Consider the following 13,241-nt stretch of genomic DNA (forward strand, 5'->3'; position numbering starts at 1 on the left):
AATGAAGTTGTCTGCACTTGATGTACTTATGTCTCATGCTTTCACACCTGGTAAAATGTAATTTAATATAAAACAAACAAAAAATAAACTGCAGTTAATTGCAGTGCCCCTGCTCAACCACAAGGTGGTGGAAGAGAATTAAAGTGTGACTGACATTTAGCACCCAAGCCAGGCAGAGAACTTTGATCATTTTCTCCTTTTTTTTGGCTGAAGAATTGGTTATTTCGCCATTAAGGGACCTTCACATGACTTTCAATAGATATTATGGGAAACTGAGGGGTTGTCTTTGTCTGCTTCTTTAACGATTTGTGCTTGAGGTCTCAACAGGACTTCTGTCAGGATGAATGGGACACTACATTTTGTCAGTCTTAACCTTGTTTGAACATCCATAAATGTTCAGCAGCATTGCCTTGTTTTTAATCAGTCGAATTTAACTCTAATCATACAGTTTATCCCTTACTAGACAAACTTTAAAGGGCATGATATCACCACTTGACTCTCATACCTTCAATATTAATGCAATTCAATCTTATAAAAAGTTCGTTTTTTATTAATATCCACAGGAAATATAATTTTTAAGAGTTGTAATAACCATGTTACAGTACAACAGTCTTATTTTTACATAGAAAAAGCAGGATGATATGCAACATGAAGACATCAACCATTGCACTGCTGAGAATGTCCACGAAAAAAAAAAGGCAGAAGACATGGTCCAATCAGCAACAGGCAAAACGGCTATAGTTTTACAAAAAAATCTGCCAGACCTGTAATCCATTGACAGAAACTCAGCCTTCTGACCAAAAATGTCATGAGCTGTCCAAACACAAGTTGTTTTTTTTTTGCTTGAAATGGCTCACAGACATGCGCCACTTTGAAAACACTCCCCTGTGAAATTTCCAGGAGCTAATGGATTATGCTTCCCTTGAAGTACAAAAAAATAAAAAAAAAAAGACAAGTGTACGTTTGAGCTGTCATACAAGCCACTACACCAGGAACTATCTCTCCCAGTCCCTGCAGAGAGATTTGGCAAGATGTTGGCTGAGGACAACAGGTTTTTACTTCGATTCAGTTAAATTCCGCAGACTTTCTAGCAGCTGAATTTAAGCCACAGCCAGTGAGTCAAAAGGAGAGTGAGCTGATCCAAAAGTGGCACAGGAGAGTTTCTGGGGTTGGTTGCATGTTTTCATGAGGTGGTGACGAGGGGTGGTGGGGTATATATTCCACTGTCAGACAGAGCTGAGCTTAACCAATCCTCTGACAGAGTCCTCATGTAGCGAGTCCTGGCTGGCTGGGTTGTAGAAGCCGGCCTGCACGGTGTGGCTGTGACCCAAGGGGCTGCCGCAGTGAAGCATACCCGGCGGCGAGGGCACTTCCTCTGGGGTGAGAAAGTGGTGGTGGGCCACCGGCTCCTGGAGGGGGTGGCTGTGGTTGTGCGCGTGTCCGTGGATTGGCAGCATGTCGGTGGCTTCGTGGCAGCTGAGGCTTGGGGTGGACGTCGGAGGAGTGGGCTGGCCGAGGGGGAGGGAGGTGCACGGGCCGCCGAGGGTGAGGGAGGTACGGCCAGGTAGAGGCACTCCGTTTTCAGGGGAGGCCGTTAGGATGACTGGCTCGCTGCTCTGCTGCTGGAGGAGAGGAGTGGCGGCGGCCTGCAAAACGAATTTGGTGCTCTGAATGCACTGGTCTTGGTCACACTGAGAAAGCACCAGAAAAGCAGGCGATAGAGGACGATGTGGGAGGGGTGGTGAAAGTCAAAGAGATACATCAGGTAACGGAGGTGAGGGGCAGAAATAAAAATTAGAAAAGGAAAGTAAAAAAAAGAGGAAACAGAATCAGGGAAAGCAGAATATGTGAAGACAACAGAGGAGGGAAGAGGTGATAGGGTGAGGGTGAGAAAAAGAAAGAAAAAAGATGTTAGTACCCTTGTTAGAATGCAGCGCCACACAAAGAACCTGCACCAACTCATGCATCCACTCTGGTAAAAACAGAGCTGAAGTCAATACAGAGCTGAAAACACGAAGCTATTAAGTCGCCGCTTCATGGCCTATTGATCTCTATTGCCTTGCTTTACAATGGAAATCACATGTCTAAAAGTGGAGCAGAGCAACCAGGTTAAAAGGCACAGCAAGTTACCAAAACCATACGTTATCTACGGTGAGATTAGCTGTAACCCAATTAGCCCTTTAGCACCACAGAGTAATCGTGCATTAAAGACCAGTTACAGTTGAAAGATCAGTAGCTGTGCAGAGGTGACAGAAATTTAAAAAGCCATTTTAACAAATGGGAAAAGTACCCTGATGTCCCCTTCTATCCCCCACCACACCCAAAGCCTGACTAACAAGAGACTCCAAGCACAAACATTTTGCCCAAACATCTCACCTTTCTGTCTCAATCTCACTGACCTAAAAAGAGCAGATTACAGATGTGATTGAAACAGCAGTTGAGCTACCTTTGACAGTAGAAGAGATGAGGTAACAAGTATTATCAGTCCTCTTATCAGCTGCACGTATTAGCTGATCTTGACTTATCACCTTTACAAGCTTGGCTACTCTCCAGGTTGTTTAAAAAGACCAAACTCAGCAAGTGTTATTGGACAGAAATGACACAGAAACCGTGCTCACCGCCACGTTAGCAGAGAGCTGCGTCATCAGCACTGTGTTGGATGTAAAATGAAAATAGAGCGCTTCATCATTCTCTTTCTACTTTCTGGCCCACTCATGCTTTATAAACAGTCGAAGTCAGACTGACTCAGCACTGTCCATCTCCCACAGCAGACAGACACACAGAGCTACAAGGAACAATATGCACATGGCTGATAGATGAACCTTGGATAGCAGATAGCAAGTGATGCAACACAGGCCATGTTTTGGTTGGCTGATGACACGAGATTTTGTTTTTGTCTGTGATCAAAAATTTAAGCTTATATTTATTTTTTACAGTATATTTTGGAGATGCTTCAACGTCTTGATTCATTTATGTACAAAACCAGGATGACAACTATCATAAAAACACTGTGTATAATTAGTCTACTAATCAATTAACAGAAAAAATAACTCCAACTATTTCTGCTAATTTATCAGTTGTTTCAGTCATTTCACATCCTGCTTCTCAATTGTATTGTATATTTAATTTCTGCTATGCTACAGATCAAATAATGAATTGATAGTGAACATAATTACCGAGTGAAGCTTTAAGTTTAAAGCACTGTTTGTGCACAACTGCATACTTAATTGCATTGTCACACCATTACAAAGCCATTCTCAAATTGAAGTATTTCCCAAATCTGGTACCATTTACACTATTGGTCAAAAGTCACTTAAAATGTCCTTATTTTTGAGAGAACAGCAGTTTTTTTTTCAGTGAAGATAACATTAAATTAATCAGAAATCCAGTCTAGACATTGTTAATGTGGTAAATGACTATTCTAGCTGGAAACAGCTGATTTTTAATGGAATATCTACATAGAGGCACAGAGGAACATTTCCAGCAACCATCACTCCTGTGTTCTAATGCTACATTGTGTTAGTTAATGGTGTTGAAAGGCTAATTGATGATTAGAAAGTGCTTGTGCAATTATGTTAGCACATGAATAATAGTGTGAGTTTTCATGGAAAACATGAAATTGTTTCAGCTGTAGTGTCTGTTTTACAGTTAAACAAGTCTCAAGATGAGATGGTTGATTATAGTCGCCTGTGTTATTCCTGACAACACACCCTGCCTGCTAAAAAACGAGAAGGTGACTTAGAAGTTGTACATTCGGTTGATCTGGGCAGAGCAGGAGAAAAAGAAGCAGTGCGGTAATTAAACACGGCATAATTAATTGAAACCAGTTCTAATAGAGCAAAGACACAATCATTGCCTCCTGGGTGAATGACAGTGAATAAAAAACAGAGTAAGGCCGTGGGATATCAGTCTCCTATCGCTCACTGTACAGTTAACAACAAAGTGGTTTATGAAGTAGCACTCTGGGTGAGACAAAAGATCCAAAGTGAGAAAAACCTCACTCAGTATTTATGAACAGTTAAATCAAATTAAATACAAAAGCATGTTTTTCAAGAAAATACAGATTTACCTACCCAATAAGATAGTTTGAGTCTACAATGGATCGCTATATTTGTATTGCACATAACTGACAGATTTGCTAAATTAACCCTCAGAACCACAAAGTTTGCCAGCGAGTTTGAAAAGTATTGAAAGACGTGAGTTCCATCAGAAAAATGAACCAAATCCAAACCTGAAATCATGCCACTTGATATGTCGAATTTAAAAATTTGCTATAAACGGACTGTTTGCAGAATGCAGACTCTGTAAAAAAAAAAAAAAAAAAAACTAAATATTTTGCAGATGCAACCACCAGTTGAGACAAAAATTCTTTGATTTTTCATGTGAACTGGGCTAAACTGCAGGCTGCACTTAGAGCAAATAGCAGAAAATTATACAAACACATAAAAAATGTGAGTAATAATATATCTATAGTATGTAGAGCCAACATTTTTCCCATGTTGCTAAGACCTGTGGACACTTGGTAAAATGTTGCACATTTTTTCAGTTTTTGTAAAATAAATTCTTTTTTTTAACCATTTTTTAAATTTTGTAATTTATTGTATTATAACTGTCATAGACATGTTTTCTGTCCTCCATGCTTCTAATCACAGTGGTGCCATTTCTACATAGGTGAGTAAAAATATATATATAAAAAAGCAAATAATGTTCAGAAACTGCTTGGGGCTCAGATGGTTAAACAGAGCTACAACTAACAATAATATTAATAACAATATTAACAACAATTACTGATTTATCTGTCATGTAAGTATTTTTTGCAATGACACAATTCATAGTCTGTAAGATGGTGAAAGTCTCTCTTAAATTCCCTGAGATCAGATTAGCTTCTTCAGTGTACTGCACAAAAAAACTATTTGCAGTTATATAGAAATAAGAATCGCAGCAATTCACGATATTATTTTTCTGATGACAGATATAATCGTGCAGTAAGTATCATCTGAAAACCTGAGAATCTTACTTTCTGCATGGCTACATACCTGCAGAGGTGTGCCCCTTTGTTAGTCAAGCAACTGTCTTTTCCCTCTAAGAAACCAAATCCAACATGGAGGGAAAGGGACTTTAATCACCCAAACACAAATGCAAATGTCTCGGTGCCTTTGCCAACACAGTGCTAAAAATGGAAGGCTTAATGTGTGGCAGGCAAAAGTCAACAAGATACAAATGTGCCTTGTTTACTTGGGCCAACATGTCTCAACTATATACTTCAGATGTGGGCAAAAAAAGGGGAAAAAAGTCTTGTTCCTAGTGTACAATAAATTCTTTTCACATTCATGTTAATCATAATATTGACTATCTGGTCTTGATAAAGAGTCGTATTTAAAAATACTGAAAAAAGGTTATTTTTCTTATATGTTTATGTGCTTTTTAGTTTTTAGTGTAATGGGGGGGAAGGACCACAGGAAAAACACTACTGTGACACTGGGAATGTGACATGTCTGACAGTCTATTAATCAGAACATTTCTTAGGTTGATGTCAGACAAATTCTAACAAATGGCGCACTTGCTGAACTGCATTTTCCACAATCAGTATAACCTTAACATTAACCCTCTGAATCCCAGACAGTTTCTTTTTGTTTTTTTTTATTTGCTCCTGTCACATTTTTCTCATTGTGGGTTCATTTTTCACTGCAATATCAAGTTCTGTACCTCTGCAGAAACGGCACAACCATGGCTAGATGTACAGAAAACTGATAAAGACCTTTTGTGCAGTATGACATATTTAGAAAGCAACACATCACAAGAAAAAACAAAAAACAAAATTAAATTTCAATGTTGCCAACAGTTTTCCAAGTGCCCACATGTCACCAGCACTGGGGAAAAATGTTGACTCTACATAATTCAGATATTGTAGTTACATTTTTATTTTGCTTATATACTTAATTCTTATCTACGCTGCATAAACACAACCTAAAGTTTTATTTATTTATTTTTTTAAAGATTCTGGTTCGACAAAATGGTCTATTTTGGTTGATATTTAAAAAAATAAGATATAGAATTAAGTAATTCTGATGAAATCGTATGTTTTTAAGCTTAAATCTGGTTAAGTTTGAAACAAACCACGTCACAAATGAGTAGTTCAAGGACCTTCGGAAAGTTAAAAAATCAGACAATTCTCTCGGTTTTACTTGTTTTTGGCTGTGATGAGAGGTGTCATTTCAGTGTATTTTTAAAAATAAGTTAACATGACTTCAAAATCAGTTGGTAGTTTTTGGTGTCAAAAGGGTAAAATACAAGTAATAACTAAAGTCAAACAACCAAAGCATGTAAATCAAATATAGTAGACTGGACAAAAGTAATGTGAAACTTGTACCTCTTGTGATTTGAATAATTTTACCAATTTAACCAAGAACCCTTCTAAAACCTACTTGATGTTACAATATTAACAGGGCTGAATGTGTAGTCTTATTCATGTGGGCCTGACTAACACAGATTTTCACAGTAATGAAGTGATTTGCACCAGCAGGAGTTTGACAACTAGGGAGATTACTGAGGATATTCAGAGTAGAGAAGTCACTCCTAATGTGTTACTAGTATGGCATGTTACATAATTTAACAAATGGATACCAAGCACACAGCTGACTGTGTATTGTGCAGACCAATGGCCAGCAGCCAGTACAATAGGACAACTCCAGCTTCTAATCATGACTGCTATAGAAAACAGATGGTAGTTATTTCTGAATGTGCTAATGTAGGGGAATGTTCCTATGGCGTTCAGCCCAACACAACTAGTCCATTCAGGACATTAAGACAGATGACATTCATGTCTGACATCTCAATGAGAACAAGCACGATGAGGTCGAGTTTGGGTGAGAACAAGGGGGTGACTGTGGCAAAGAGGGAGGGCACCAGTGGAAGATGTTCAGTAGCTGTGTGTGAGGAGGCCTTAAATCTAGTTTGTAATGTGTGAGGTAAACAGCTCCACTGAACAACAAAAGATTGGTTGGTTCAATTCAGGCAGCAAACAAACAGGCCACTGAGGTCAGTATGGCGTCCTCTTCACAAGGAAACCTATTCTCTCCCAGACTTAAAGAGACAGCTCAACACTGCAGAAAATGTATGTGTTTACTGTTTACTTACTGTGGTGTACCTTCAGATTGTGAGAATGAAAAATGTAATTCATTATACATGATTTCACTGTCGTGCCTGCTCATTCATTTCACTGGGTGATCCACAGATTGTCAACATGATGACAAAAAAAAACACAATAACCTTCAATCTTGATGAGCAAACCCTGACAACAACTGAAAATAGTGAGAGGCAAATGATACACCTCAGACTGCGATGCTACCTCAGCACCAGCACCTGTAACAGTCCCTTCCTTGCTTTTGTTGACCTAATTTAAACACAAGTTTGAGTGACACATGTAAAACTGACAACATCACTGCACCATTTCTCATACATTGATTTTTTTTTGTGATGGCACAACACAGTATCAACATTGGCTGCCATATATCGATTTTACTATTTGAAATGGATAAAATGCCGTTTCATTGTAGAGCTGCTCCCAACTCTCACTGGCACATTGAAAACAGACTCATCTGCATAAAGCCCTTCCTGTCCACGCACACTCTGAATCAAAACTTAATCATGTGCAGAGAAAGGATTATTGTTGGCTTTGTCACACGGAGCACATAGCTGATCAAATTCCTGAAAATGAATCAATCCAGAATCCACAAATGATCAGTATTCTAAACACCTCTACAGAGATTTGTCCAGAACTGATGGTGAGACAAAAACGCTAGTTCATCTCAGTCCATTAGCTACTGTCGCAAACAAAATCCAATCATCTCGAGAAAGACTGCACTGACTTGTGCATTGCAATCCGGACCAATTTCGTAATTTTCAATCTAGTGAAATGAAAAACACTAACTGGATTTACTTTTTCTGATCTGGATTAAGCAGAAAAAATTGCATGCCATGTGCATTTCTGCGGGATGCGCTGTCTGGGAAAAGGGCTAAAAATTGAAAAGTGAAGCTGCTCTAACTCTAACCCTAATCTGACCGTGTCTGGCCTTTACGCTCCATGCCTATGCCAAGTTATCTAGGCCAGTCCTGAAACCAATAGCTACTGTTTATCTTTATGATCATAGGGTTAGGGTTAGGGTTTTATAAATCCCACACTCATTCATGACTCGGCTGGCATGATCTGCTTCAGCTTGTGTAAGTTGAGTTCCTGTTAGTGGTAAATGAACAACGGACAACAGCTGGAGATTCATGCAGTTAGACAGGCTGCTGTGAGGGATAATATCTCTGTGTCTCACGCTGACCAAAGCCTGGCCCAGTTGGAGCTACAGTATAGTCTTTGTGACACCTGGTCAAACAGCACCGAAGTCAAGGTAGTGCGCACCAGTAAACTGAACCAACTCTCAGAAATTATGATCTTCAAAATGTCATGAATGTCAAGCCTCATTTTTAACAATATCTTTCTATCTTTATGGTCTGCAGTTTTATTCACCTTCTGTAATGATTTCTCTCTGGAATCCACTGTTCTCTTATTTTATCTAAATGTTCACATTACAAGCACAGATCGGCTTTCACTGTGAAGCAGTTGGAGGAAAACAATTAGCACTTAAATCTGTACAGACAATGACCATTCATTTAAAAGTCTATCTGCAAAACAAGACAAAAGCTGTTTATAGCGATGTTTTAGAGAAACCACAAAGCTTTGAGATAAAGACGGCACTCATCCAAGCCTTCAGGAATGTAATAAACTTCATATTCACAAAACTCTGTTTTTGTGTGGAAAACTACTCACTGTGAATGAGAATTACAGCTGTAGTGACATGATAGAAAATATTATTGACTGACTTCTTTAATAAAGGAACAGGAGTTTGTTTTGGGAAGCATCATAGAACATATATGTCAGCTCTATCGTCACAAATGAAACAGGAAAGTATCTGGTGTCTCTTTTACTGCCAAAAACAAACAGTTTTTTGACCCAATACAGTATTTCAATTTTAACACTGTATTTAATGTATCCAGTTCCTTTTAATGTATCCTATTCCAAACAAACTGAACACCATGAACATGTAGATCAATCACATCACAGCATTTCAAATCTGCATTTTTACTTATATAAAGTTATCTTGAAGAAATGACAGAGACTCAGACAGTGTCTTACCATGTGGCTTTGCTGAGACTGGGTGGCGCCATACATGGTGATGCCGTTGGTCGGTGGTGCCAACTGTGGTGTGTCTGATTGGACGAAGCCCCGTCTGTCAATGAGACTAACAAGAGAAGCAAAGATTGGACAAAGATATTGTTTGTGAAGATTCACTCACAAACATTACACAGCAAATACTGTCACCAACTTTCGAATACACAGAACAGAATAGAATACATAGAATAACACTCTCGGATGGAGTCCTTGCAGCTACGAAGGCCTTAAAGGAGATGTAGACGCAATCTAATACTTAGATACAAGCTGAGTCAGTCTTACTGTAGATGGAAAGAATTACAATAGTGCAAATAAGCTTGTGTGCCAGTGGGACCACACCAATTGCAAATAGTTGAAATAGCAGGGTGAAGTAGTGTGTTGTGTACAAACTTCATTACTCAAATCTTGACCATGAACAAGACTGAGTGAGTGCAGACACTCATTTTTTTCCCCTCACACAGACATTCACACAAACACATAAAATCACAACTTGGTAATAAATCACTGTGGTCCTGCAGTGGAGCAGTGGAGTGAATCATTGTTTCTGTCCCAACGTTAATGTTGCAGAACTCTGACGCAGCTGGTTAGGCAACAACCTGCTGACCTTTGGTATGCATATTCACATGTGTGTGGTCATGGACTACATACAGTTATAGTGGCTATTTATTAGCCATAGAGAGGCTGATCAGACACTGAGCAGTCTCTACAACACACATGCAGCCATTTGTGGTGATAAACAGCACAAGAAAGGTAATCATTTTATATCTAGACTGGGCTGACATCAGGTAAAAAGTGGTTTGCTAGAATCACAGAAATAAACTCTGCGAATCTACAGCAGCAGCCTGAGTGTCTGCCGATAAAAGTCTGCAAATGTGTTTAGGAGCAAACGAGCATGAAAACATCTAGTTTGATGCATTTTAAAATGTGAGTCAAGGTCTTGGCAAGGAATTAAACATAAAAGGCTTTAGTCTGAGTGTGCTTGTGTGAGAGGCAGCAATGCTTGCTTAGTTCGAGGGTGAGGTGAAACATTCCTGTCTTAGTGGCGGATCCAGCTGTGTGATGCCTGTGGCCACACAAACACACTCACATGCCCAGATGGCAGCCACCTGTGCACCCAGGACTCTCCTCTGCCACCCACTGGAATCATTATTGGAGATTTATGGTTTGTGATGGCCTGAGCACAGTACAGCCAAACACACTAATAGAATATTGCTAAAAGCCTCCACCACAGCCCTTCTCATACTTTGCATACGTGTGTGTGCATCTAGGGAAACACTGACAGCATGTGGTAAACTGGAGATTATACACTTTTTTGTACCAACTTTTTGTACTTCACGGTTCAACGAATTAAAAGCAAAAGGCAGTGGACTTCAAAGAGTTACAGATATTTGTGACATCTGGACAATGTCGCTATGAGCTGTATCTTCAAAATGGGTGAAGTGGCCTTTAAAGAACAGCAGAGAAAAGGTATCTGTACAGTGGGCACTCATTTCTAACCATATAGAAGAAAAGAAAGAGCAGTTTATGTCAGAGGAATCAACAGCTACAGTCTCACAGATGAGCAATGAGAAATGTTGGGTGAAATGCTGAAGTGAAAGAAGCTGGGAGGGAATGTACAATGTGTACTGACATTTACAGTCACATGGACATGAGAATGTTGCTGTGACACTTGGCCTGTATTTTTGTTAAATCATATAAACAGAAAAAAGCATGAAATCTAATATATCAAACCAACTTTGATCTTAAGACTTGGTTAAAATAGGCTTGAAATCCTTTCCACTCTTGCAGTATCTTAGCTATGTATAGAAAAAAAAGGCTGCAGGCAGGCTCATTTCAAAGCAGCTCGTCACATCAAACAGTCTTGACTAACAGTTCTATTTTAGCCTTTGGACAAAATGGAAAATTACAATGGGACGAATAGGAATAACAGGTGCTGTGACCTATTACAGTGAAGGTGAAAAATGAGTGAATGGGTTTTACTCAGAGCACCGGATGATAGGGCATATGTCATCATCTGAGCATCTGGGAGTGCATAAATCACCTCATAAAAATCACACGTGCACATTCACACACGTCATACCTTGGTGGCAAGGGTCCACACAGCGCCGCACAGCAGTTGGTGAATATATTGCCATGGCTGTAAGGGTTATAGTTGTCCTTCCCTCTTTTCGAAGACCACGAACCTTTTATCTGAACAAGACCACACAGCATTATGAGTCACGCCTTCAGTGGGACAGATAAATAGCTCAAGTGTCACTGACAAACAGAGCAAGACTGCTGTTTGTGTAATGTGGTGCTGAAACTGCTTGCTTCCAACATGGTAAACAAATCCACAACCTTGGGCGTTATTAGCACCGCGTTATAGCCAACTGAGCTAACCATCCTTGCTGACACATGATTCTCTCCAGTCTGACTGAGGTGAAAAGAATTCAGGGCTCAAGCTGTGAGCACATGATCAGAGTGAACATTGACAAGCTTCTGCTTCCCCTTGACATCTATCTGTTACTGTGCTAAAGTACAATAACAGAAAAACACACAAAAAATGTGCTAAATCAATAATATAATAATATCAATAAATACAGAGATAACACAGATAAGAGAGAAACATGCAGAGAACACTAATGCTACTCCTAGTTTGCTGAAAAGTAGCTGAATCTCTGAAATGAAAACTATTTTCAAGTGCTTAATCATAAACAAATCCCAAAATATGAAACACAGTGTGTGTAGAGAAGTTTCGGAGTAATTCTGAGGACACACAGAAGCTGCTTCGTGATTTAACTGATGCCTCATTATTGTGCAGTGGCCATTTTATGCTACAATATATCTGGGGTGCTTTTCATCATCCTATCTTATTGTTCCTCGTGTCCTCTCTCCTCCTGCAACATGGCAGTTGTTCTCCTTCCAATGTCATGAAAGATCTTTGAATTACCTAAATAGGCTTCTGGGGAAACTTAGAACGCAGAAGCACAAGGGTATGCTATGCGGACGTCTTTTTATCGTGTAGATAAATGCAGTACTTTTGTAAGTGTCAGTTTGATTTGACAGGTGATACAGTTGTGCAGGACATCACAAGTAACTGGTGTCGCTTCTGACTGACGCTATGGAACAAAGGATTTCTCATGTGGCAGCTTCAGCTCCTTTGTTTATGCACCTATTTCTCTTTTATTTCTCACATCTCTCTTTCACAGGGGAAAAGATATGAGTCAGGGAAGCAAGAAGCCATGTTAGCATAATGAAAAGCAACCCTTGTATATTCTGTTTCATGTTCATACTCACGTCTTCATTGGTGGTCTGGTTGGAGCTGATCAGGTAGGTATGGAAGCCTGAGAGACCTACTATGGACCAGACAGAGAAGAAACACACCACCACCTCCAGCACAGTGACAACATCAGGTCAAGGAACAATTCTGTTGTAGATTTCATGTTATCTAACCTTAAACTTAATAACAGACTATAATATGAAAGCCCATACAGATAAATACACACATAACAGACTCATATGGAGACAGCATGGACAAAAAAATGCAGTTGTAGCAGCTAGCATATTGACCTACAGCCTGAGGACTGTCCTCCTCTTGCCAATACTTCCTAGTTACCAGTTCATTTGGCTGGGACTGCAGAACACTGCTCATTTTCTCTGCTCCACATAAAGCACAAAGCACAGACACTGTTCAAGATGAACCCTTCTGCCATAACAAATATGAACCACAGTAACACGTACTGCATGGACCACATCTTAGAATACAATTTCTAAAGGAGCATCTTATTCATATAATGACATACAAATACCCAGACACTATAAATCCACAGCTTAGTACAACAAGCAGGTGCCTGAGGGCATACTGGAAAAAATACTTGGTAGGTCAGTAAACATCCTAAAAGACCACATGTCAGTCTGTACTGTACTAAAAACATCAACAAAATACCCTCACTCTCTAATTTTCTCTCTCTTAATCTTCTTCTTTTTCTCTCTTCCCAATCTGTTCCTCCGTAGCAAGGACAAAACATGTCATCATTCTTCTAGT

General features: G+C 39.5%; 1 protein-coding gene across 8 annotated transcripts in view; it reads right to left on the minus strand.

Annotated features, from left to right (window-relative positions):
• The window catches only part of LOC111562638 (palmitoyltransferase ZDHHC14-like), a 53,395-nt gene that overhangs the window by 982 nt on the left and 39,172 nt on the right, over positions 1-13,241 (minus strand). For 4 of the 8 annotated variants that reach the window (XM_023261277.3, XM_023261279.3, XM_055005739.1 and 1 more), the window contains exons 7-10: positions 12,494-12,596; positions 11,298-11,407; positions 9,182-9,287; positions 528-1,691 (exon numbers count right to left, since the gene is read on the minus strand). In XM_023261277.3, the coding sequence (XP_023117045.1) occupies positions 1,227-1,691; positions 9,182-9,287; positions 11,298-11,407; positions 12,494-12,596 (784 nt within the window). In that variant the 3' untranslated portion in view covers positions 528-1,226. Of the gene's footprint in view, positions 1-527; positions 1,692-2,376; positions 2,400-9,181; positions 9,288-11,297; positions 11,408-12,493; positions 12,597-13,241 lie in introns of those variants that run through there. The other 4 variants (XM_023261282.3, XM_023261283.3, XM_023261281.3 and 1 more) reach the window with 4 other exon arrangements.

The sequence above is a fragment of the Amphiprion ocellaris genome, chromosome 20 (assembly GCF_022539595.1).
Source record: "Amphiprion ocellaris isolate individual 3 ecotype Okinawa chromosome 20, ASM2253959v1, whole genome shotgun sequence".
Classification (NCBI taxonomy): Eukaryota; Metazoa; Chordata; class Actinopteri; family Pomacentridae; genus Amphiprion; species Amphiprion ocellaris.